Below are 27,402 nucleotides of genomic sequence, written 5' to 3' on the forward strand. Positions count from 1 at the left end.
CCCTGCGCCTACCTGTATGGCAGGCACTTTTCTTCTTTCTTTCTCTCCTTTTGTGTATTACGTTTTTTCATGTTATGATTTTACTAAGAGGCCATCTTTGTTCAGGATGTTCAGTATTTTTATTGGGAAGGTAAGGCTAGAGTAACTTTTTTAATTGGGTGGCAGCTTTAGGGTATTGATGTGTCTGCTGAGGCTTCTGGAAAGTACAGGGAAGTCGGGAGAGGTCGCCCCTCCCAACCCAGAAAAAGTCTGGAGATTTCAGTTACAAAATCTGCGTGTTTGATATTTTAGCAGATTATATCTCTGTGAGGTCTGGCCTAAGATGGTGGAGTCTGGCTGGGGGGGGCATGGTGGCGATTTTGGATTGGGAGCAAGTGGCTGCCAGGACTCTGCTTGTGTGGCACCAGGTTGACTCCCCCCCCCCCCCCAGTTTACCCTGTTCTGTTCATTCTTTTTTTTTTTTAATTTATTGAATCACCATGTGGACAGTTACAAAGCTTTCAGGCTTATGTCTCAGTTATACAATGCTCGAATACCCGTCCCTTCACCAGTGCACATATTCCACCACCAAAAACCCCAATGTACCTCCCAACCCCCCCTGCCCCCTGCGTAGCTGATAAATTTCACTTCACTTTACCTTGATTATATTCCATATTTCAACACAAAACTCACTATTGTTGTTGGAGTTTCCCCCCCCCAAAAAAACAGCCCTACTGACAAGGAAGCATTTGATAATTAGTTTTCCATTGCTGAGAATTGAAGAGATATGAAGTTGCGGGGCCGCAATAGCAGCTGTGCGGATTGGGAGTTCTGGATTTTAGTATTTTAGTAACTAAGTCAAGGGAGATTTATGTTAGAAATTGCATCATTTCCCTTCCTGGGGCAGCATGGGGCTATGGCTTAGTTCACAATTTAGAGACATTGCTGCAAGCAGCTGCTGGTAGCAAAAGTAATCTAGCTGGTCTCCAGATCGTGGTTGATCACCAGCTGAGCGGCTGCACAAACGTGTGGCCACCTGGGTCCCATCTCGCCACGAGATCGCCCTCTCGTCCCACTGTTATAAGTTCATCTCTCTCTCTATTTTTTTTCCTTTCCTGCGCCACCAACTTTGTATCTCCTTAATGGTCCTTATAAAATGGCGGACACTACACTGTTTTTACCCCGTAAAGGGGAAAAAAAACGAGAAAGGAAGACCTTTCCCCTCCTCGGCCAGTGTGGGGCTAAGGCTTACTTGACAGTCTAGAGACATTGCTGCAAGCTGATGGTACCAAAAGTAGTCTAGCTGGCCTCCGGATTGTGGTCTATCAGCAGCAGAGCGGCCGCACAAACGTGTGGCCACCCGGGTCGCATCTCGGCGGAGAGCGCACCGGCGTGTTCTGTTCATTCTTGAGCAGGTTTGAGATTAACTGCGATTGTTGATCTCTTTAAAGATTTATTTATGGGTCCCTGAAGCAAGGCTCAGTTCTCCCTCTTGGAGAACCTGGCAAGCTACTGAGATTTTCCTGCCTGCATGGGAGAGTCTGGCAAGCTCCCCGTGGCGTATTTATATGCCAAAACCAGTAACAATAATGGGTCTCATTCCCCTGACCCTGAAAGAGCCTCCAATGCGGCATCATTGGGAAGGACGAGTAAAGAGAGGCTTCTAAAATCTCAAGGCTAGGATGAATGGAGACGTTATTGAGACCACTCAAGAAAATCGACTCTCAATGGGATGATGATGATGATGATGATGATGATGATGATGATGATGATGATGAAGCAAGGCTGATAAAAGAGCTTGTATAGCTGAGCTGGAGGTGTTTTGTGGGCATGACTTCACATACCTAATTGTTTGGCTATATAATTTCTCAGGAAACTTGGTCCTGAGTTGTTGGGGTCTGGCCAAAGGCACCAGCCACAAGTTTGGGGTATCAGGAAGCCTGAAGGCACCATCAGGCTGCTGATGCACCCGCTCTGCAGGTACAGGTTGATCTGCTTCTGGCACCACACCCCCATGTCCTTTGCTTATTTTTTCATTGGATGTTGCAATTGATCATAGTGCCATTCTAAAAATTTGCTCTTAATTTTCATTAAGAATTTTAATTGAAAAAAGTTTTTGCAATTTTGATAATACATATAACTAAATAATTATTTAATTCAATTTTAAGTTCTCACATATTAGAAGCTTTTTTACTTTTTATCTTCTGCGAACCTTTAAAGTAATATTTATTTTATAAACCAGGAACCTTTTGTGGCCGATGAGTATATCGAACGTCTTGTATGGAGAACCCCAGGAGGAGGCTCCAGAGGGGGCCCTGAAGCATTTGATCCAAAAAGGTGAAGTAAAAATAATAATTTTTTCCATAGACTCAATCTGTAGTGCAAATCTGTGTATGGAGTAGAAGTGTGCTTTTAATATATAGCTAAAAATTTTTTTTAGTTAGCTCATGGCCAATGAAGGATGTAAGCATTAGGAGTTGTGATTTTTTTTTTCATGTTATGATTTTATTTTGAAGATTATTTAACCGGTTTGAATGAGGGATTTTATTTAACTGTCAGTTAAATTTTTTGTTTGGGTTTTTGGCTACATAAAACAATGTACAGGAACTACTAGCTCAGTGCATATGACTATGTGCTGATTGGAATCATACATAAACCTTTGGCATTTAAAGCACATACATTAGCCCTTTGAACTAACTCTCAGAACCAAGAAGTTAACTTTTTCTCTAATTAGCGATACATTAGAAAAAGAAGGGACTAAGAAAATAGGAACATGTTAAGTAGGTAGTTTTAACTATAGTTATAAATTGGGAAGCAAAAGCACTGTACTCTGGGAAACACAATACTTTTTTTCATAATTTTTTTAACTATAATTGATTTTTATTCTGGGGTTAATGGAGATTCTAGGTGAGGTTTATATTCACATCAGAGAAGCCATTTAAAAGTCTGTAGTTAGAAGGCCTACACTGCCTATCTCCGGTCTGATTTTGCATAAAAATGATTTCAGGGGCCAGACTGACAGTACAATGAATATGTCTCTTGCCTTATTCAGCATCAGCTGACTTCGGTTTAACTCCCCATGTAGTCCTGTATCCCTGCTAGGAGTGATACCTGAGCACAGAGCCAGCTAAACACTAAGTACCACTGGATATGGCTCCAAAACAGAACCAAAATTTTTTTTTCTAAATTTATTGTGGTGTTTTGTTTGTTTGCTTATTTTTCAGGTCGAGGTGGGGGTTATATCTCTATTATTCATATGTATGTAATCCCTTACTGCTACAAGGTACCAGGTTCATATTTGACATTTCCTATACCATTCTATTCCAAGAGAGTCATTCCTTTCAAGTATCATACTTGAATCTTTAAAACTCCCTGGCAGAATAATATTTCAATATCTAGAAGAAAACGTCTGGACACTTTTCTCCCAAAGCAAGCCACTTATTTAACAGACAGAATGAGAATATTAATGTTAAAAATAAGGTCATTCCCCAGTGAAACGGAGTAGAAGCACAATACCATATAGAAACATTTATGTGGTTTGCGACTGCTCAGAAATTTGTACTAATCTTTGTGGTTACTGCTCAAAGTTTGCCAGTGTTAGGAAAATCATTTAAGACTCTTAAATATTTTTCTAATATTTTTAACTTTTCTCATAGTGACATGTAGGAACAAAATGAAATTATATTAAAGTAGCTATGGACAGCAAATAGCAGATCATTGTATTATACTTCTGAAACAAGTAAAAAAAGTGTGGGGCTGGAGCTATAGCACAGCGGGTAGGGCGTTTGCCTTGCACGCGGCCAACCTGGGTTCGAATCCCAGCATTCCATATGGTCCCCTGAGCACTGCCAAGGGTAATTCTTGAGTGCAGAGCCAGGAGTAACCCCTGTGCATTGCCGGGTGTGACCCAAAAAGCAAAAAAAAAAAAAAAAAAAAAAGTGTATAGCAATTAAACATCAACTTAAGAGCTGCAATTTATTGTTAGATCTCCCAGCTGCATAGACTCAAGGTCCACTATGGGGACAAAGAGAAGAGGAGACACAGGAAAATTCTTGTTGGGATTTTAGGAGTATTTTAAGAATTTTAAAACCTTTAAAATTTAAAATTTTAAAACCTTTAAGAATTTCCATGCAGATTTTGTATTGACAAGTGGCAAATATAGGAAAATGAAAAAGTGACTGTAAAGTGATTAAATGATTTAACAATCTCCCCTTGCCAAATTTCCAGTTTGAAGAAGGGTCAGGACAAATGGTCCACAGTTGGAAGCCTGCCTCAAGGGCTGGGGGAGAAGGTAGTTGGGGTAGAGACAGGAACATTATGACTATAATGGTTGGAGGGAATAGCTCTGGATTGGACATGTGTGTTGAAAGTGGGCAGACAACTAAACATGATGGCCTCTCAATGTCTGTATTGCAAACCATAATGCCCAAAAGGAGAACGAGAGGGAGAGGAGAAGATGGAGGAGGGGGAGGGTGGGTGCAAGTGCGAGCGCAAGCTTTCCATAGAGGCAGGTTGTGGGTGGGGTGGGGAGATTGGCAGGAGGGATACAGGGGTTATTGATGGTAGAAAGTGTATACCGGTGGAGAGATGGTTGTTGGAACTTTGTATGACTGAAATTTGATCATTAAAGCTTTGTGACTATCTCACGGTGATTAAATAAAAAAATTAACTCTACTTAAAAATAAGTAGTGTTTTTAATGTAAAGTGCTGTAGTCTCTACAAAGCTATGCAGAAGTCATGAAATCACAGAAACTTGGTGTTACTGAAATCACAGAAACTTGGTGTTACTGACTGTAGAGATTCTTTTCTGGGCACTGGGGAGGGCCTGCTAAGTGGTACTTGGAGTCCACCAGAACCACGTCTGGTGGTGCAAGGAAGACCTTGCTGTGCCAGGAATCAAACTCAGAGCCTCATACGTGCTAGACATGTGCTCCACCATTTGTGCTACAACTGTGGCTCAGACTGAAGAAATTCTTAAGACATTAGAAAGAATTATTATCACTAACTCAAACAATGCATATCAAGATGTTATTACAGGGATCAGAGAGATAATACATGGGTTAAGGCACTTGCCTTGCATGTGCCTGATCCTGGCACCACATATGATTCCCTGAGCATCACTAGGAATATCCCTTGAGCATAGAGCCAGGATTAGCTTATAAACACCTCTAGGTGTGGCCCAAACTCCCCACTTCCAAAATTTTTGCAATTGTAAGTGAACTGGCCAATTTCTTGTGATGAATCATAGATGGGTTTATATATATTCTAATTTCTTATTAGATTATTAGAAGAATTTGTAAATCATATTCAAGAACTTCAGATAATGGATGAAAGGATTCAAAGGAAAGTAGAGAAACTAGAGCAACAGTGTCAGAAAGAATCCAAGGAATTTGCCAAGAAGGTTCAAGAGCTCCAGAAAAGCAATCAGGTAAACCTTTAGTTAAGCAGTGAATAGTTTACATAGATGATTTTTATTTCCTTCCAGTTTAAGTTCTTAAAAAAAGTCTTAAATGAAAATAATTGTTAGGTTTCTCTCTACCACTCCTATCCCATGGGATAAAATATTAATGAATTCTTCATAAGTACTCTTGGCACTGGCTTGCTAATGAGTGTTAGTTTGAAATCATAACAATACTTTATTAGGATTGGATTGTATCCAGTACAATGTGGTCCTTGCTTCCTTTCTAACAGTGTAAACTATGAAAATGATAGCTCAGCAGACTGATTTTTAGGTGCTCTTTATCATTATCATCATCATCATCATTATTAATGTTGATAATAACAGTCATTTTCATTTTTGTTTAATCATAAAACAAATATCATACCAACTGTTTGACTCCATCATCTTTTTAGTGGAAACCTAGTCTGGGAAATTTCACTAGTCATGAGTCTATATGCTTCAGTGAGAAGCAGAGTATAATTTGGAAAAGTAGATGCAGAATATTTTCTCAGTTTATTTTGGAATAAAAAACAAACAAAAAAAAAACAAAACAGATCCTAGGGCTAACTAAGCCAGGGTTAAGCCCTTTTTTAGGCCCTAAAATTAATGTAAAATTTTTGAACCTCTTTCAGTCTGGGTGTAATCTGGAACTTGATTGTTCTTTATAAATATGCTTAAGGAACATTGTTTAGTTCTGCTACTTCCCCAGAATGTTTGTTCATGAACGTTATATGTTAATAAGTAGATTTCTGCCTTTTTTTTAAATGATCCTTTACTTAAGCATATGACAGGAAATATTTAATAACAGTCTAATTTGCATGAGATAGCTTTTTAAAAGATGATTATTTAAAATACTCAAAATGAAATTGACAATTCATCTAACAAGCTAGTGTCTTCCATTCTGCTACTTTTTAGCTGTCCATTATCAAGCAGTCTAATCTGTCTGCATCTCAGGTTTTATCCATAAAATAGAATGTTTTTTGTTATGTTCTGTTGGTTTTGTTGTTTTGTTTGCTTGTTTTATTTTGTTTTGGTGCCACACCTGATGGTGTTCGGGTCTTACTCCTGCCTCTGTCCTCAGGGATCACCCCTGGCAGTGCAGAGGGAGCATTTGGTGCCAAGGATGGAACCTCAGCTTTGTGCAAGGCAAACACCTTGATCTTTGTGCTCTCTCTCCAGGCCCCAGTTATTTTTAGACACTTAAGTTACAGAACAGAAGTAGGTATAGTTTTCATGCATACCAACCTTTAAACTGAGTTTACAGGTTGTATTTTATGCTTATGTACATTTTTCTTAGGTTGCCTTTCAACATTTCCAAGAATTGGATGAACACATCAGTTATGTAGCAACCAAAGTCTGTCACCTTGGAGACCAGTTGGAAGGGGTAAACACACCCAGACAACGGGCAGTGGAGGCTCAGAAATTGATGAAATACTTCAATGAGTTTTTAGATGGAGAATTGAAATCTGATGTTTTTACAAATTCTGAAAAGGTAAGCACTTGTCAGAAGGGTTAAAAAAAATAACATTAATAGCACCCTAATTATGAACTGTTACTATGACTTTTCCACAGACTAATTTCAAACCACTGAAATACTGCCCTTAAAATTTTTTGTTATTCTGAAGTACATTGTTTTCAGATTAGAATACTTATCCACAGATTGCAAGATTGCAATTTTTTCTTTGGAGTGGCTAGGGACTATTCCTGGTCATACTCAGCCCAGCTGTTTAGGTTTGTTGGTTAAGTGCTTGGAATTGATGATAACGATGCTCAGGCTCAGAGATGCTATGAGCCACAAGGGTTACCCTGACTTATTTGAGGTTCCCAGGGTCACGCTCTCGGTTCTCAAGGGACCACTTAGTTACTGCCTCCTGAAATGTTTGTGGGGTCATGCAGTGTTGGCAATAGAATTTGGGACACAGCACATGCAAGGCATGCATTCTACCCCTTGAGCTTTCTCCTAACCCCAGATTCCTTTGCACCCCCTTTTCCCCTATCCCGCTGGATTGCCTGACATATTTGTTCATGAAATATCAGATTTCAGTGGCTTAGAAATACTGAGATACTTCTATTCATAATTGATTCTTTTTTATAACTGACTTTATTCATTTATTTATTTGGTTTTTTGGGCCACACCCAGTGGTGCTTAGGGATTTCTCCTGGCTCTGTGCTCAGGGATCACTCCTGGCCATGCTCTGGGGGCCATATAGGTTGCTGGGGATCCAACCCGGGTCGGCTGCATGAAAGGCAAGTATCTGTTGGCCCCTGTATTGACTTGTAATAGTAACATAATTTCTGTTTTTTTTGAGTAGTTGTATTCTGTTGAGTGAGGAGGTGCTTCAACTTGTTTTATAAGCTTTTTTGTTAAGGAAATAGTCATGTGTATAAGGAATTGAGAGCTTCTAGTATTTATTACTTGAAGTTTTTATAAAAAGGTAAGCATAGTTTTGACCAAGGAAAATTGGAAAATCTTTACTAATTGATCTTTTTATTTGATTGGATTTTTGTGGCAACTTGACACTCAAAACAACACCTGGCTCTGTGCTTGGACATCACTTCCAGTTGTGCTCAGGGTGTCATGTGGTACTAGAGATTGAGTCCTGGGCCTCCTGTGTGTGTCAGGCAATTAAGATCTTTCTCCTACTTGGAGTTAATTGCTAATCCCCTTCAGAGCATAGGTTATTTAGTACTGGTCTATGGGCCATATCTGGTGATGCGTGATGGTTACTCCTGGCTCTGCACTCAGGAATTACTCCTGGCAATGCTTGGGGGACCATATGGGATGCTAGGGACTGAACCCTGGTCAGCCATGTGCAAGACAAGTGCCCACCTGCTATACCAGTGCTCCAGTCCCAATACTGGTCTAAGGATACATGGCATTGACTCCTCTTCAAATACAAAAGAATCTCACTTCCCTTCACGCAAAATGAATTAAAAATAAAAAAATTAGATTAAAAAATCTCCTTCTCTCTTCCTCTTTGTCTTTACTGTTGTTACTGTTATCATTGGTACAGATGAGTGATATATGCATTCCTGAGTGCAGTGTTTACATATTCCTAGCTGGGGTGCTTGTTGGGAGTTGTGAATCAGGTTGTGTTATTCACATACTTCATCATGGTCCTTATTAAGTTTGCACTCCTTTAGTTGTGGTGCTTGTGCTCATGCTTGCATGGACAACAGTCTTCATTGAGGTGCAGAAGTTATGATTGTGGTGATCATACAGGTACCACCAGAGGCCATACTTCCTGTAGTGCTCATGCTTCCTTTGAATTACAGTGCTCACCAGGGGTCACATCCCTTGTTGCATTTCTTACACAGACCTAACTCTAGTGATCTTTAGCATTTTTAGTATTTAGGTTACTCATCTCACCCTAGTGTCAATGACAAATATACATAAATTACTAATTTTGGCAGCTTCTGTATTTACTATTTTGTATATATTTTTTTCTTTTTTGATGGAGACACCCACTGGTGATTCTAGGCTATCAGACCAATGGTTCAATGCAAGGGCTTGAACACCAATGCAACTTCCAGCCCCGTCCTCCAGGAGTGCACCTAGCAGTGCTGGGGGACCAACAGGGTCAGACACATGTTGGACTTGTGCTCTAACCACTGTACTATCTCCCAACCCCAATTGTATATTTTAATTGTTGGCTCTCAAAGCTAGTGCTTTAAACAATTATACAAAAAGATACCTGTGGGAATTCTAATAGCAGCTTATTGCTGCAGTCTTTGCTACCTTAACCAGTTTGCAAACAGTATACATTTGGAATTTACATTTCCTAAATGAATAAGAACAAAAGTTGATAGCATGGAGCTGGCTTTGAACTACGTAGTTCTTTTCTGAGAACAAGAGAGACATTGCTATCCAACTAGGTGACATGGTGAAAAATGATACTGAAGAGATCAGAGAGATAGTATAGTGGTAAGGTGCTTGCTTTGCAGATGGCTGACCTGAGTTTGATTCCCAGCACCCCATATGGTCCCTGAGCTCTGCAAAGAGTAAGGACAGCACTGAGTATGGCCAAAAAAAAAACTAAAAAAGGAAAATGATACTGGAGTTGATACGTGTGTTGACATGCAACAGCACAGAGTGAATTTCTGGTTATTGGGAGTGATGGTAACATACTGACTAGGCAAGACACAGAAAGATGAATTTCACTAATAATCTTAGCTCTTCTTTTTTGTAACAGTGTTCTTGTCAATGTTAATGATTATAGGGGGCTGGAGAGATAGTGTGGTGGGTGAGGTGCTTGCCTTGCTTGCAGCTAAACCAGGTTCAATGCTCGGTATCCCATATGGTCCCCCAGCATCGCCAGGAGTGATTCCTCAGTGCAGAGCCAGGCGTAACCCCTGAGCATCACCAAGTGTGGCCCCTAAACAAATAAAAAGTGAATGATCATAAAACCAATTATTGTAAGTATACCAAGATAAAGCTCAGTAGTAATTTGAAATTTAAAGATAGATTATATCTTTAAATTTATAAAATTATAAAGAAAAGATTATTTCTTTTCCCTCGAGGATTTTTTTTTAAGCCAGCCATTTTATTATTTTGTTAAACCATTTAACTTTTACTACAAAGACTAAAGCACCTACATCAGCATGAACAGTACATTTTCTTTCCAGAGTCAGTTAAATGGAAAACCAGATTATGACATTAATAAATATAACATTAAAAACATTAAATCACTTTCTAAATATTAGTATAAGAACACCAGATATCTGCATCTTAGTGATTTGATTTTTTTTACTCCTTGCATAGATCAAGATTTCAGTATAAATGTTTCATGACTCAATATTGGTGATACCTCAGATGTATTCCTATAGTTCACAAGATTTTGTTTCTTATGGTTCTAGAGACATGTTTGGGTGAAGATCTGTGGGCATAGATAGGGGATTATTAGCATTATCAAAATAAGATTTGTTATATATTTGATAAGAGTTAATTGCTTTTATTTATTTTTTAATAGATAAAGGAAGCTGCAGACATTATTCAGAAATTGCACCTAATTGCCCAGGAGTTACCATTTGATAGGCAAGTTTATTTCTCATTATTTGCATATGGCACTTGTCAAATAAAATTTTATTTTTCTTTGTATAATTTTGCTTATGAATTTATTAAGAATATAAATTATCTCCTTTGTACAGGATACAGTATACAATAATTAATTGAAAAAATGGTCTCCTAATGATCTAAATTTAATGATATACATTGAAATAATTTCAGGGTTTTTTGTTTCGGAAAAAAAGATGAATTTTTAAATTGATTAAAGTAGCACTGTAGCACTGTAGTCCCGTTGTTCGTCGATTTGTTCGAGTGGGCACCAGTAAGTCTCTCCATTGTGAGACTTGTTGTTACTGTTTTTGGCTTATTGAATACGCCACAGGTAGCTTGCCAGGCTCTGCTATGCGGGCGGGATACTCTTGGTAGCTTGCTGGGCTCTCCGAGAGGGAAAATTGATTAAAGTAAGATTTTTAAATTTCTTTTTCCAACTTTGTTGATAAAACCTAAATAGGAGGGGATGGGGAGAGTTTAAACATGGGATGGATCATTTAATTAATTTTTCTTATCTAGATTAAAGTTTATAAAATTTTAGAATCTGGGACAGCTGAAAAAGCTATACTAGTTAAGCACTCAGACCTATACATTGCTGTATACAATCTTTATAGAGACTTCAGGTATTGTAAAAAACCTTCCTTTGATGAAAAACCCTGAGGCCATTACTAAGTAAGATATATTAATGGTTTTGTTTTTTTTTTTAATAGTAGCTTTGGGGGTAGAAAGAGCACTGGAGAAAAAAATCTAGGAGATAAGGCACTTTCCTTCATATAGCCACATTGGTTACAGCCCTGGTTCGAATCCCTGGCACCACATAGTGGTTCCCCTGAACACCTCCAGTGGTCACTCCTGAGCAGTCAGTAATAGCCCCTGTGCACTGCCAAGTGTATTTGTCACCCTAACCCTCACCCCCCACTTCAATAAATAATTTTTTTTTAAGGAACCTTTACTGGGAAAAACTTTATTTTTTATTTTTGGCCATACCAGGTGTTGCTTGGGGGTAATTCCCTGTGGTGCTAGGGATCATGCCATGACAGAGACTGAACTGAGGCTCCTGAATGCAAAGCACATGCTCTAGCTCTTTGAGCTATTTCTTTTCCCTCAAGAGGATTTTTTTTTTTTAAGCCAGCCATTTTATTATTTTGTTAAACCATTTAACTTTTACTACGAAGACTAAAGCACCTACGTCAGCATGAACAGTCCATTTTCTTTCCAGAGTCAGTTAAATGGAAAACCAGATTATGATCTGGTTAATTATTGGGTATGGAATTCCACTTGGAAAAACTCATCTACAATTGATCCATGAAGCTAGGCCACATTCCCACCGTCTAGGGAGTTGGTTGGCTTTTCTCCCTTCATCCTGTTCAGGCTTCCAACAACCTCTTCCAGTCAGCCAAGTTTGATCAGGAGGCAAATCTCTCTGCCCGCTGATTCTTATTTCTATTGTTTGGAAGGCCAGACCCAGGGGTATTCAGGGATCCAGGTGGTACCAAGATCAAACCCAGGTTTCCTTCATGGAAAGCCTGCACTCCATTCCACTGGGCTATCTCCAGCCCACCCAAGAATTTTTTAAGGATTTCCTTTAGCCCACAGAATCTCATTTTTAATAAAATCTTAATGTCATAGCTCTAGTTGTCACCTTATCCTAGAAAAAGTTTTTTTTTCTTTTTTTTTTAATACCTAGAAGATCTATAAAGGTAGACTATAAGTGTATATTCAAACCTGGACATTGTTTTTCAAAAAAGGAGTGATAGTGAATTTCCATACCGCTCCTCCCCTCCACCCCTTCCCTTTATAAAGTAGTCCCATATGTCCCCAAACCTGTTTTCCTTTTTATTAACATCTTAGGTTTCTGTGGTAGTTTTGAAATATCTAATAAACCTCATTATTGGTTTTTAATTTTCAGATTTTCAGAAGTAAAATCCAAAATTGCAAGTAAGTGGAGTTCTATTTATTTAACTGTTTTGTGTAGGTACTAGTAAAACTACTAGTTTCAAAGAAAAAAAGCAAACCAAAATTCAGAGAAGCAATAGTGTGAATAAAATCCTCTTATTCTATCCCTGACTTGATTCTTCTTCCTTTATTTTTTTTATTTTTTTATTTTTTTATTTTTTTTTTGGTTTTTGGGTCACACCCGGCGATGCTCAGGGGTTACTCCTGGCTCTTCACTCAGGAATTACCCCTGGCGGTGCTCAGGGGACCATATGGGATGCTGGGATTAGAACCCGGGTCGGCCGCGTGCAAGGCAAACACCCTACCTGCTGTGCTATTGCTCCAGCCCCGATTCTTCTTCCTTTACATAGTCATTACCAGTTTCTTTTAGTATTCCATGCATGTACAAGTATAGGATATAATTCATATGTAAATTGTATAAATCATTATATACATATGCATGTCAGTATATAGTATAATATTTATGTGTATATAATGCATATGTGTATATGTAATGGAATGTCTGTTATCACAGTTATGTGTTATGTATATATGCATATGTGTATATAATGTAATTTCTATTATCACTCTTATTTAAAAATAATTGGTAGCACACTATACAAATAGCTTTTATACTTTGTATTTTTTCAACTAATAGTAAGTGTTATGGAATGTTTTGTATCTATAAATATTTTTCTCATACAGACTTTCAGGTTTTTTAAAGCTAAAGTCAGATAAATGTTTTATTCCTAATTTGTTTTTATGATTGATGTTTGCCAATCTTTGAAGTATATCTTAGGCAGATCAATCTAGGTTTCTTGAAAAAGCTATTTTCAGACTTCATGGTAGCTTGGGCTACTGTTTGGGAGGCGATTGTAATAAAGATAACAAATAATGGGGGCCGGAGCGATAGCACAGCGGGTAGGGCGTTTGTCTTGCACGCGGCCGACCCGGGTTCGATCCCCGGCATCCCATATGGTCCCCCAAGCACCGCCAGGAGTAGTTCCTGAGTGCAAAGCCAGGAGTAACCCCTGAGCATCGCTGGGTGTGACCCAAAAAGCAAAAAAAAAAAAAAAAACAAATAAGTAGAAAGGACTATCTACTTGTCTCAAGTATTTGAAAAAGGAAAATATGTATGTTGATCACTATAGCGTAATTCAGAATTCCAATTCAGAATCACAATTAATTTCAAGAATATAGTGAATTAAATATCACATTATCTTGTCTTTTATTTTATTTTATTTTTTGTTTATTTTGTGCCAGGGCTGGGACCCGTATCTCATTCACGCAAGGCATGTACTGTAACACTGAGCACAGAGCACATTCCTGGCCCTTCACATAAAATTTTAAGATGAAATTTGGTGTCATAGACTTTTATTCTAGTTAAGAGTTTTATAGTTCTCCTCCTATTTTCTATAACTTCAGGTTTAATATTTTTTCCATCTGTTACTTTCAGAAATAACATCCAGAAGATTTTTTTTTTTCCCCAGCAGGAGCTTTTTAAAGTAACAATGACAAATGGCCACCTTTGGGAATCCCATCCATTTCACCAGTTTGGAAGATTTTTGTGTCTTGAAAATAGAAATTTATATACCACAGTACCTTAATAGAGACTAAATCCACTGTGACCCCATAATATGTTTATACTTTCAAAAGTTGGCAGATCCCTAGTCATTTATCACTCATATACTGATAATAATTTAGATTTGGCTCTCTGAATGACTTTATTGTTTTCAGGTAAATACCATGATTTAGAATGTCAGTTGATTCAGGAATTTACAAGTGCTCAAAGAAGAGGTGAAATCTCCAGAATGAGAGAAGTGGCAGCAGTTTTACTTCATTTTAAGGTAAATGGTATAGAAAAAATGTAAGATTGACTAGCCTAGATCAACATGATATGAAGTCAAATATGTCTATTAAGGATGAAATATGCCAAAGATATGTGTATGAAGTTTTGTATCACAGTTTTAAATTTGACAGTTATTAATTCTATTGACCATTTACTGGCAAATCTGTTTCATTTCTACATAAAATACTTTTTTTGATGATTATTTTTGTTGAATAAGAGGAGTAATTATGTATTTATTTTTTTCTTCACAGGGTTATTCCCATTGTGTAGATGTTTATATAAAGCAGTGCCAGGAGGTAACATGACATCACTTTATTGGATTTTTTTTTCTAATTTGTATTTTAAAGCTATTTTAAAATTATACATAGTTATGGACTTACTACGTAAAATATGTCTTTTTTAGGGTGCTTACTTGAGAAATGATATATTTGAAGATGCTGCAATACTCTGTCAACGGGTGAACAAACAAGTTGGAGATATCTTTAGTAATCCAGAAACAGTGCTGGCCAAACTTATCCAAAATGTATTTGAAATCAAACTACAGGTAATTTTAAATAACTGGTGATTAAAATTGTAAATAATTTGCCTAGTTCTTATGACAATGAGATTATTTTTGAAGGGCAGGGGCAGGGGTGATATTTGGGTCACATCTGGCAGTTCCTTAGGTGTTTACTCCAAGTCTACTTGGGGTCACTTCCCAGTGCCCAGGATTGAACAGGGGTCAGTTAATATGCAAGACAGTAACTTTCACCCCCAAACTGTCTCTGGTTCTGAGCATTTCTTTTTTTATATAAATTTTTTTGGAGATGAAATGGGCCTAAAGTACTAAGAATAATAAATGCATACGTTTCTTCAGTTTTCCATCTAGAGATCTGACTTTTATTCTATCTGTTGGCTTCAAGTTCAAGTTTTGTATCTGAGTAAAATATACTTTATTCAGATAACATTTTTGGGAATAGTAATAAAAGAGGAATGATAATATCATGCTTTAAAATTGCTTTTTCCAGAAAAGGTCCAGGACCTGTTATCAGGTCATTTGTTTGAAGTTGGATTTTGTTTTGTTTCGGTAGCAGTAGTGGTAGTAATAGATTTTAATAGGGTAACCTCAGATTTTTTTTTTTTAATTAGGTCTTTGCCTTGTCCAGAGTGATATTTATGAAATTAACTAGGAATTACAAATGCTTTCTGTTGAAAGTTCAGTAAATTGATACTAACATGAAAAGAAAAACACAGGTAGAGCACATTTTTGCATATATGAGGTGTTGCACTGGCTTCAATACCCAGCACCAGAAGAAAAAGAAAAATACCACACATCTTAGAATCTTGACTTCTGTGGGTTTTTTTGGTTTTTTGTTGTTTGTTTAGGGGTGTGAAGATGGGATTGGAGGGAGGAGGATGGCACACCACCTGACGGTGCTCGGGGCTTACCTCTGGTTCTGTGTTCTAGGTGTACCTCCTGGTGCTCAGGGAGCTGTACTGGGTATTGAATCTGGGTAGGCTGCACCCAAGGGAAGCACCTTACCCACTGTTCTCTCTCTTCAGCCCAGCTGTGGCACTATTTTTTTGTTTGTCTGGGGCCCACACCCATTGGTTCTCAGGGCTTGCTGCTGGCTCTGAGTTAAGGAATCACTCCTGCCATACCTAATGGACTCTAAGGGGTGCAAACCTGGGTCAGCTGTGTAACCTACCATGCTATTCTCCAACCCTTTGTGCTGCTATTTTTTTGAGACTGTCACTGTATCACGGTCATCCTGTTGTTCATTGGTTTGCTCAAGTGGGCGCCAGTAACATCTCCATTCATCCCTGTTGTGTGCTAGTATAGTCTTATGGTGTATTGGGGGCTCTCTCAGGGTCAGAGGAATGAGAACCATCGTGTTACTGTTTTTGGCATATCGAGTATGCCATGGGTAGCTTGCCTGGCTCTGCCGTGGTAGAGATTTTTTTTTATATGTATTACAGCTACTTAATTCTAAATGTATTTGGTGCTAAACCATTAAAAGTTCTACTTGATACATCTAAATCCTTTGAATGGCTCCCAAAATGAATGGCTGCAACAAGAAAAGACTGTATTCTTTTTAGGAGGAATTCAAAGGATTTATTACTTTATTATGAATTTTTAGCTTCTTTCCTAAGACATTGGAGAACTACCTTATAATTCTTGCAGTGCCAAGAATCAAACCCAAGCCTCAGAAATGCATGAAACCTACTTTTTGATTATAGGCATGTCTTGCAAATACTCTATGTTCCATTCCAAACCATTATATTGGAATTTTGTGGGAAATGTTTTTGGTTTCCAAGTGCATACAGAATTTATACATATACAAGACTGTAGAGAATGTGCAGAAAGATTGTGTGTCTAAATAACACTGCACATACCATATTTTAAAAATGACTATTGGGGCTATAGAGATCCTACACACGGAGTGCATACTTTGCATGTAGGAGGCCAAAGTTTGATTCCTGGAACTACTTGATACCCAGAGCACAGAAATAGGAGTAGTGCCCACCCTCCACAGTACCCTTTCTAGCACCACCTGGGTATAATATAAAAACAGACAAAAGTTTTCATTGCTAAGAAATACCACATGGTCCTTGGAGCACAGTGAGAAAACCAGATCGGAGCAGAAAGTATTAGTTTAACACAAGATATTGCCTCCACCCCCAACCTGGTAAGAAACTAAATGACACAAAATGCTATTTTTTTTAAATGTTAATCATCTTTTGAGGCTTCAGCAACTCAAATTTTTTGTGACAAGTTTCTTCCAATCTGTTAAAAAAAACTCAGTATTCGCAAAGTACAAAAAAGAAGTGCAATTAATGAAATATGCTAGAGAAAAATTGTTTGACAAAAGTTTATTCAATTTTAACCTCAAAATGTATTTTCATTTAATAAACAATCCCTAATAAAAGAAACTAAGCTAGTATTTTGAGTCTCTAAAATCTACTCTTGTGGCACTACCTGGTAGTAAAACAAAACCGATGTGTGTATAAAAACAGTATTACAAATGTTTGTTAATTGGGCACTAAAAATAAACTTGGAGCTAAGGAAGTGATTCAAATGGTATTATATATGCCTTGGATAAGTACGGCCCCAAGTCTGCTCCCTGGTACCACATGGACCCCAAATGCTGTTGGATGTGGCCCCTATAAAATAAATCCTGAAAGTCAAGAATAACATTAAAGGAGGGCTAGAGGGAGAGTACAGGAGGTAAGGTGCTTGCCTAATAGGCAGCTGAATTTGGCTACAACACTGGTACAATTCCCCAGCACCCCATACCCCTGGGCATGCAGGAGCCCAGTTTTGATTCAACACCACCAAATGGTGGTCCCTCAGAGCACTCCCAAGAATGGCCTCTAAATACTGCCAGGTAACAACCCTAAAAATAATAAGTATAAAGACACCGTATTTGGGTGGTGGTATAGTGTTCATTTGGAAAATAAAAAACTTACACAGCAAATATTTTATATGAATGTAAATATGCACATGCTCATTTAATTAAGCAAAATAAACTTTCTAGGTATAAGGCTTTTTAAAAAAATTTATTTAACTTTATTTAAACACCATGGTTTACAGAGTTGTTCATAATACAGTTGTTTTCAGGCATTCAATATTCAAACACCAATCCTACCATCAGTGTGACCTTGCTACCACTATTGTTCTCAGCCTCCTACCCACCCCCTATGCCTGTCCCCCTTGTAGACAAAAATACTACATATTGCTTATTAGAGCAAAACAATTCCATGATTTAATAAAATTACTGAGAAATACTTCAGTAAAAGTAAATTTGTGAAAATTGTAATATTATGGGGTTGGATTGGAGTGATAACACAGCGGTAGGGCGTTTGCCTTGCACACGGCCGACCCGGGTTTGGCCGTCTCTCCGTCTCTCGGAGAACCTAGCAAGCTGTTGAGAGTATCCATCGTGCAAGGCAGAGCCTGGCAAGCTACCCATGGTGTATTCGATACGTCAAACAGTAATAAGTCTCACAATGGAGACATTACTGGTGCCCACTTGAGCAAATAGATGAACAGTAGGAGGACAGTGCTACAGTGCATTATGGGGTTATTAAGTCTTAATGTGAGGGTTTACTGAGCTGTTTATTACTAGTTGAGTAATTTTTTCTATGTTATTGTTTTTGTTTATTGAGTTTAGTTGGCTTCTACACTACTTTCTCATCCAATTTGGTGTGCTTCTACTAGGCTGTCAGTATTAAGGCAAAAGGTTTTAAAAATCGTTCAAGTATGAGATAGTGAGGGGCCAGAGAAACAGTACAGATGCTTAGTCACTGCCTGGAGTGATCCTTGAGAATAGAACCATGAGTAAGCCCTGAGTACCACCAGGTGTGACCCCTCCCTGCAAAAAGAAAAGAAATGAGCCAGTGAACCCAAGACAAAAGTATTAAGAGTAAATAAACACATTTCACAACTCCAGTTTATCTTCTCTTCCACTGCATTGGTGAGTACTAAGTGGTTAGTTCTTGTTATAGGGACACTCAGTGGTGCTTGGGGTGCCATGTGTTGTCAGGCATCAAACTCAGGACCGCACATATGTGTTAAGACATGTGTTCAATCACTTGCATCATATTCCTGGTCTCTTAATTTTATGTATGTATTTTCAGTAGTGTTAATGTTTGTGCCTTTTTTGCTTTTTTGGTTCTAGAAACCAAACTTTAGGGCCTTACACATGCAGGGCAGGTTCTACACTACTGAGTCATATCCAAGCTCCAGTCTTTGTGCATTTTGGCATACAAAGTTACTATACCACCACCAAAATAAGATGCTTTTTTTTTTAAGACTACATTTCCATTTTCCAAACTGTGTTTGTCACTAAATTAAGCAACATTCAATATTTATTTTTAGAACACAATGCAGGGCTTCTTATAGCCTTCAAAGGTACAGGTATATGTTGTGATTCTAAAGCAGAATACAATTTCCCAGCTTTATAGTATTGCCTGTAACTGTCTTAAGGGACACTGATGATTGGGGAATGATGTTAAACTGGCTCTTTTGGTTCTTTCCCACTATTTGATTTGTTTTGTTTTGGCTTTTAGGCCACACCCAGCAGTGCTCCCAAGCTACTCCAGTGCATTATTCAGCAGTCACTGCTGGTGATATTCAGAGATAATGCCAGGGATCAAACCCAGTCGTGCAGAGCATTTGCTCTAGCAATCTTGAGATTGCCTTGGCCTTTTTGGTTCTTTTTTTTTTTCCTTTTTAAATATACTTTGCAAGACAGGATAAGACAGTTTCAGAAGAAGAGATATTTTGAAATTCTTTAATGTCAAGACTGAAGTATTTCTGTAGGTAAATATTAGAAGCAGTAAAACTTAGAAATGTTTCTATTTTTATTAAGGGTCTATTTTCTTTTTTTTTTTTTTGCTTTTTTTGGGCCACACCCGGCAATGCACAGGGGTCACTCCTGGCTCATGCACTCAGGAATTACTCCTGGTGGTGCTCGGGGGACCATATGGGATGCTGGGATTCTAACCCGGGTCGGCTGCGTGCAAGGCAAACGCCCTACCCGCTGTGCTATCACTCAGCCCCAAGGGTCTATTTTCTGTATATTGCCCTTTTCATTGGAGTTTAAGATTCTACAGATCGAAAATCATTTTAGAGAAAAAACCTTGACTAATTTTTTCATCATAACATCTTAAGTTGTCAGTGTATTCATCTATGCACATAAGGTTATATATGTATTCTTGTGAGGATATACAAGTTTCCTTCACTATTCAAAAATGAAATATCACTGTCATCCTGTTGCTCATCAATTTGCTCAAGTGGGCACCAGTAACATCTCCATTGTGAGACCTGTTGTTAACTGTTTTTTTTTTTTTATAATTTATATGTTGTTACTGTTTTTAGCATATCGAAAACGGCACAGGTAGCTTGCCGGGCTCTGCCGTGTGGGCGAAATACTCTCGGTAGCTTGCCAGGCTCTCTGAGATGGGCAAATGAATCGAACCTGGGTCGGCTGCGTGCAAGGCAAACGCTCTACCCGCTGTGCTATCGCTCCAGCCCTCAAAAATGAAATATTCCCATTTATTATCACTAAGTGGATTATCCTTTTGGCCCATGAATGCTATTATTATATGGGAGATTTTCTGAGCATTTCATTATTACGTTAAAATATTTTTCATGAGCAGAGATGAATAAAATTTTTACACCACAAAACCAGCTGTACAACTAGAACCTAGTCAGAAACAGAATGTGTTCAGCATCTTAGAAGTTCACCTTTTCTCTGCTCCAGTCTATTCTCTCTTATTCCAAGGGTTAGCCACTATCTTTAACTCTAGTGATATTGAATAGTTTCACTTTTCATATTGCATATAGAATAAATCACATATATACTCCTTTTAAAGAGCATATTGACCCTTTTCTCTAATTATTATTTCTGTGAAATTCATAAATGTTTTTGCTGTAGATTACAGATTTTAATTCTGTTTTGAATTCCTCTATATATCACAATGTTTTGATCTACTTTACTACTAATGATAGCTTTTTAGTAGTTTCTAATTTATGGCTATTGCAAAAATAATTCTGTGTGAACATTCTTGTACATGTTTCACTGAATTTAAGGATTCATTTCTTGTAAGAGAAGATACAGATTTACTTCAGTGCGCAAAAATAAAATATTCCCATTTGTTATCACTAAGCAGGTTGTCCTTTTGTCCCAGGAATGCTAATATTAATTTATATGGAAAAATTTTTAAGCAATTTTAGACTCAGAAAATAATCTACCAAGTCATGTCAAATATGACTGTTTTACTCCTGTATTGTGGGGATACATATCTGTACTCCAAAATTATACCCTGTGTATCTATGTTTAATAGTTTCTGAAGAAATAGCAATAAGTACTCCCCACCAGCAACTTCAAAGTGTATATATCATACCTTTTGGACTATATAAATTAATACTGACTTTATTGACAGATGACTCTTTTCTTTTTTTAGAGTTTTGTGAAAGACCAGTTAGAAGAATGTAAGAAGTCTGATGCAGAACAGTATCTCAAAAATCTTTATGATCTTTATACAAGGTATATTTTCTTATTTTTAAATTGGAAATGGAAATGTGATTAGTTACTTTTAAATAATAATTTTTTAGCATTATACCTTTAAGCATTAAATACATATATATGAGTAGCATGCCTACCTTAAGGGTTTGGAATTATGCTTTATATTATGTATATACGGAAAGAAAATCTTGAGGAATTTTGTCTGATTTTAATTCTGAAGTAGTTCTCTATTCTTTGTTTCCTAAAAGCTAGTATAATTGCATTTATTTGCAGTTATCACTTTAGATATTGAAAAAGGAAATGACAGAAATTCTAACAAATGGGTTCCATCTTGAATTTTGATGTAAGAATTTGTCTTAATGCTTTTTGTAAATGGCAGTGTTACATTTACAAATACTTTATCAGAAGCTTCATATTAGAGTGCTTCTCCAACCTTTTTTCCTGTTCTCTGCCATCATGAACTACTTGGTGACTGTATATCTCATGGCGATTTAATCTAAAAAATAAATTTGCCTGGGGGTTGGGTGATAATGTCATCATTTTGGGAGGAGGGCTTTGAAAATTAGTCATTGTTAGGAAGTCCATCTCAGCAGCATTGGTAGTGATTTTTCTTCAGCAGTGTGATGCAAGAAGTTACAAAAATGTTCAAATGGATGGAGACAAAAAACCATGATCAGAGAATAAGCCTGTCAGTTCTTTGACCTCAGTACCAAGTCTTGAATGGCACTGAGCATATTGAAGTCATGCTGCCACGGTTGCTATATTTATACTGGTTTATTGTGTCACTCTCTTCCTCAGTTATCCCTGGGAGTTTATAGCAGTATTCTATATTGTTAGTATTAGCCATTCTCCTTTAGATAAACGTATATGACTGCTTTGCCTATCCTAAAAAGTTCTTCCCAAGGTTGAATACAGTTAAAGTTACACTGCATATATATATATATGTATATATATATACATATGTGTATATGTAAAATATTCATATACACACACTACACACACATGTGATCTTTAGTGTTCTTTACTTATCTAAAATGTGTATTAATCTTTTTTCCTCTTTTTCATAAAAAGAACCACCAATCTTTCCAGCAAATTGATGGAGTTTAACTTAGGTACTGATAAACAGACTTTCTTGTCTAAGCTTATCAAATCCATTTTCATTTCCTATTTGGAGAACTATATTGAAGTGGAGACTGGATATTTGAAAAGCAGAAGTGCTTTGATTCTGCAACGCTATTATGAATCAAAAAACCATCAGAAGAGATCGATTGGCACAGGAGGGTGAGTATTTTTATGTAATGTTAGATAAAATCTTTAATATACTGGATAAACTGATTTGTCAAATATGGTAGTCATTAAAATGTTAAGAATTTGTTTATACTATTGGTCAAATTCTATTTTCTTGAACTAAACATGTTAAAATGAAATGACCTGATAGGATTAAAATATAAAGTAGACAGTACTATGTAGAGTTCTGTAGTTTTAAACTGAGTAAATTTTTTCACATTATGAACTAGGAAGTAGGAAAGTACATAGTTTTTTTATTGTTGTTTGTATGTGTAAAAAACTGAGCATATGGTTGACAATTAAGTATGCATTGATTTCTGGGCATTAAACCTTTTTTTTTCTCTTTTTGATGGGAGCCACACCTGGCTGAGCTCAGGTCTTACTCTTGGCTCTGTATTCAGGGATTACTCCTGGCAGGTCTCCAGGGACCTTATGTGATGCCAGGATGCAAACTCAGTTCAGCTGCACTCATGGCATTAACTATTCCACTGTGTATCTCTCTGGTTATAAATTTTTTTTGACCAATACTTTAAAGCCTGTAATTATTTACATACTGGAACAGTTGCTTTCTATAAAAGTTATTAACATTCTAGTTTTCAAACTCTCAACTATCTGGAACCCACTTGAGTCTAGGATGAAGCAAAATGACTTCATCCTAATGTGTGCTATACATTCAGACTGCAGGGTCCACAAATACGTATGCACACTTAAACCTATTGCTCAATTTGTGTATATAGTGTGTATAGGTTTTGTATTTTGTATTTTCCCGCACGGCAGAGCCTGGCAAGCTACCCGTGACGTACTTGATATGCCAAAAACAGTAACAATGATGGTCCTCATCCCCTGATCCTGAAAGAACCCCCAATACTCCAATATGCCATCAGGCTACACTAGTACACAGCAGGGATGAATGAAGACATTACTGGTGCCAGCTGGAGCAAATCGATGAACAATGGGATGACAGTGATACAGTGATTTTGTTTTTTTTGGTTGTTCTTGAGTTAACACCCAGCAGTACTCAGGGCTTTTTCCTGGCTCTGTGCTCAGTGAATCACTATTGATAGTGCCTGTTGTATGTGGTACCAGAGATCAAATTCAGTTACTTACTAGGCAATAGACTTCTCTCTCTGTGTCCTCAATTTGTCTTATTAGTGATGGGGGGAGGACATAATTAAGAATTATAAATAACTTGTGAAAGAAAAGAAAAACTGAGGAATAGTTAAAAAATTGGTTAACAGTGATTTAAATCTATATATTCTAGAAGCAAAAAAAAAAGCTGACTTTCATAGAATACCTCCATCAAATATTCAGTGACCATTTAACTGTTAGTCATTAAGAAAAGCTAAGTTATGTTTAATATCTCACCCTCCCGCCCTCCCCCTTTTGTTTCCCCTTAGTTTGGTATTTTGGGCCATACTTCACAGTTCTCAGGACTTACTCCTGGCTTTGTGTCAGGGATCACTTCTGGCAGGGCTTGGGAGACCAGATGGGGTACTGAGGACCTGGGTTAGCTACATGCAAGGCAAGTGCCTTACTTGCTGTATTCACTTTTTAGCCCCATGGTTAATATGTCTTGTTTAATAATAATGGAGAAATATGTAAATGTTTTAAGTGATTCAGTATAAATATAGACATTAAAATTTGTTAGTATTATTTTAAGCAGAATCATTTCATTATTATGAATATTAGCTTTACTAGGGTGGCTCACTTTTTCAGGTAACCAAGTAGTTCATTTTTGTCTACTGATTCAGAATTGTAGAACTTAGAGATAATTGCAGATACATTTATTTTTTTCAGAAGAATCTTCTTTTAGAAATGTTTGCTTTACTTCACAGAACTAATATGTTGGAATTAGAAAGTTAAAGTCTCATGGGTTTTCTTAAATAAACTAATTTAAGAAAATATTGATTTTTTATTGATCTGTAATGTACTAAATTTAAGAGTATTTGATTGAGATCTCTGTAACCTTTTTTTCTCTCCTTTCTGAATATGATGTACTAGTATTCAAGATTTGAAAGAGAGAATTAGACAGCGTACCAATTTACCACTGGGGCCAAGTATTGATACTCATGGGGAAACTTTCCTATCCCAAGAAGTGGTGGTTAATCTTTTACAGGAAACCAAACAAGCCTTTGAAAGATGTCATAGGGTAAGAATTATTATAAAATTTGTTTTATGTGTTGTCATGTTTATACTGCGATATAAATCTGCTTTGTGGCTAAGAATAGCTATTTCATGTTACTTAGATTTAGATCAGATGTTGAGATAGGGATATGAGTCCATTGTGGCACGTCTTTTTCTTTTCCTTTTTTTACAAGTTTTATTTTCATAAGGTTGCTTACATTGATTACATTCAATATTTCAACACCAGTACCACGCACCATTACAACTTTCCACCACTGTTATTTTGAATTGTTCCACCAGCATTCAAGCCTGCCTGCCAGGGGCAGATATTAGATAGTTTATTTTCTATTGCTTATTATGAATATAATGAGAGGTTGCTTCTGGATTCTAAAATTGTAAATGATTGGGGTGCAGAGACATCTCTGTAGGGAGCGAATCCATTTTTGAGATTCATTTGTGAGTCACTGGATCAAGGTTGATAATGTGCTGAGATGGCGCCTGGAGCAGTTTGTGGGTGTGACAGCCAGGACCCCAAGCAGGTGGGGAGACAGGAAAGGACATCCCCGCTCCACTGCCCCTTTGTGGCTTGGAGTCTTAGTCCTTGGTGTTAAGTACTTGGGTTTTTCTTCTGGAAGCATGTGGCTACCGGAAGTTCATCTGGAGTGGGTGGATAGGGAACACCCGCTCCACCTGAGGTGCCCCAGTGGAATTGGCTTGGTGCAGTCTGGAGAGATCTCTGGTGAGCTGCTGTCTTCCAGGAGTCATAGTAACTAGCTATTTGGTTACTTACATTGTCCTATCTGGAAAGGACCTGTCTAGAAAATTACAAGATTGAAATTCGGTTAGATTCACTGCAGTCTATTCCAACAAGTATTACTATGTGTTTATTTCATACCATGTTTCATATTAAGCACTGAGGATGTAAATATAAGACATGTACCTTTTCAAGGAGGAACACCTATAAATAATTAGTTCAAGGTAAGTATACGCTGCTGGAGCCATGAAAAAGCAACTAATTGTGTGGTTGAGGAATTGGAGCATAATATTTATGAGGAAAGATTTTAAAAATAATGGCATTGGGGCCTGAATCTTAGAAGATTTGGGTATTTATAAGATGATTATTCTGGTAGGTTTAGGTAAGGTAGGCTTACTATTCTCTCTGATTTTAGGCATAAAGAATAGTAAGTGAACAAAGGCATATAGGCATATACAAAGATCAGTCATTCAGCATAAAGTGCCTTAGTTCATGGGAAGAATAATAAGAGAGGAGTTTGAAAAGTAATGAGAAGAGGTCAAAGATGATAATGCAAGTATTAAAAGATGTTAAAGAAGACAGTGAAGTGGTGGGTAGTTTTCCCCCTTTTTCAAAGATAACACTTAACTGACTTTTAGTAAACTATGCCAAAAGACTACAGTTTGATATTTATGAAATTGTCTACACATTTGTGAAGCTATAACTGATGTCAAGACAGTGAATAGATAATATACATTCCAAAAGTCTCTTTTACCCTCCCTCCACATCTGTCTTCAAGCGACCAGTGAACTGCTTTTTGCCATTTTAGGTAATGTTCAAAAATAAGGGGACAGATGAGCCCTTGGTTTTTATTTTATCTTTTAATTTTTTAAATTTAATTTTTATAAAGTTGTTCACAACTTTATTACATTTAATATTCCAATCTCAACACCAAAACACCTTCTACCACCATATTTTGAGTGTTTTCACCCAGACCCCCAAACTCTGCCCCAAAGCAGGACCTAAATATTTTATTTTGTATTGCTTGTTATGAATAATCTGCTAAAACTGATCCAAAAAAGTTTCCGTAGAGAAAAGTGTGTGAAGATTGTCGTATTTTATCCTGGAACCATTAAGCCCTTGTATAAGAGGTTACTAACATGTTATTAAAGGTTGAGTCTTGTGTGCTTGTGTGCGTGTGTGTGTGTGTGTGTGTGTGTGTGTGTTTATATATATACTTTTTTTTCTCTCCACTATTAGATGCTTTCTACTTTACACCCCATCAAGTGTAGTGTGCTAGCCTTGGTACATCAGTGGTATAGATTATGAGATGTTACACAACGGCTTTCATGGCCAGATTCTCCAGGAATTGTAAAATTTTAAATACGGTTATCAGCTAAGGATAATTAAAAACATTTTTTTTTTCCCACTGGATGGTGACTTTGGGGTCCATAGACATCTCTGCAGTGTGTTGCTCTGTGATGCTGTCTTCTGAGAGATTTATTTGTGAGTCTCAGTATTATTGCTGTTAATGGTGCCAGAGGCAGTTCGTGGGCATGACTGCCAAGCTATCAAAAGCACAGGTAGATGGAGAGGTAACTTGTTCCCAACTCCTTGCGAGCCTGGGGATTTCCGTCACAAGTCCCGCATACCTGGGTTTTTTAGCAGATTCACTCATGGATGAGGCTCATCTGAGCCTGTGGAGCTCAGCCGTGAGCTTGGCGGCAATTGAATTCTGGAGGTTTTCACGTGTCAGGGCAAAAAGGGGAACTCACCCACCCCTCTCTGGGTTGCCCCAGAAGAGACAGCTTGGCTTAGGGTCCAGAGACATCTCTGCAGTGTGTTGGCTTTTTTAAAGCTTTTTGTATTGAATATCCATGAGATAGAGCATTACAAAGCTGTTTATGATTGGGTTTCAGTCATACAGTGATCCAACACATGGGTGGAGGAATGGTCCTCCACCAGTATATATTTCCCACCACCAAT

The 27,402-nt window shown here is 37.5% G+C and overlaps 1 protein-coding gene across 1 annotated transcript in view; it reads left to right on the top strand.

Annotated features, from left to right (window-relative positions):
- Window positions 1–27,402, top strand: part of EXOC5 (exocyst complex component 5) — a 67,175-nt gene that overhangs the window by 18,335 nt on the left and 21,438 nt on the right. The window contains exons 2-12 of the mRNA XM_004601773.2: window positions 2,222–2,316; window positions 5,260–5,407; window positions 6,717–6,911; window positions 10,390–10,454; window positions 12,385–12,413; window positions 14,148–14,257; window positions 14,511–14,555; window positions 14,663–14,803; window positions 21,211–21,293; window positions 22,344–22,553; window positions 24,561–24,708. Coding sequence (XP_004601830.2) covers window positions 2,222–2,316; window positions 5,260–5,407; window positions 6,717–6,911; window positions 10,390–10,454; window positions 12,385–12,413; window positions 14,148–14,257; window positions 14,511–14,555; window positions 14,663–14,803; window positions 21,211–21,293; window positions 22,344–22,553; window positions 24,561–24,708 — 1,269 coding nt within the window. The remainder of the gene's footprint in view (window positions 1–2,221; window positions 2,317–5,259; window positions 5,408–6,716; window positions 6,912–10,389; window positions 10,455–12,384; window positions 12,414–14,147; window positions 14,258–14,510; window positions 14,556–14,662; window positions 14,804–21,210; window positions 21,294–22,343; window positions 22,554–24,560; window positions 24,709–27,402) is intronic.

This window comes from Sorex araneus, chromosome 3 (assembly GCF_027595985.1).
Source record: "Sorex araneus isolate mSorAra2 chromosome 3, mSorAra2.pri, whole genome shotgun sequence".
Lineage (NCBI taxonomy): Eukaryota > Metazoa > Chordata > Mammalia > Eulipotyphla > Soricidae > Sorex > Sorex araneus.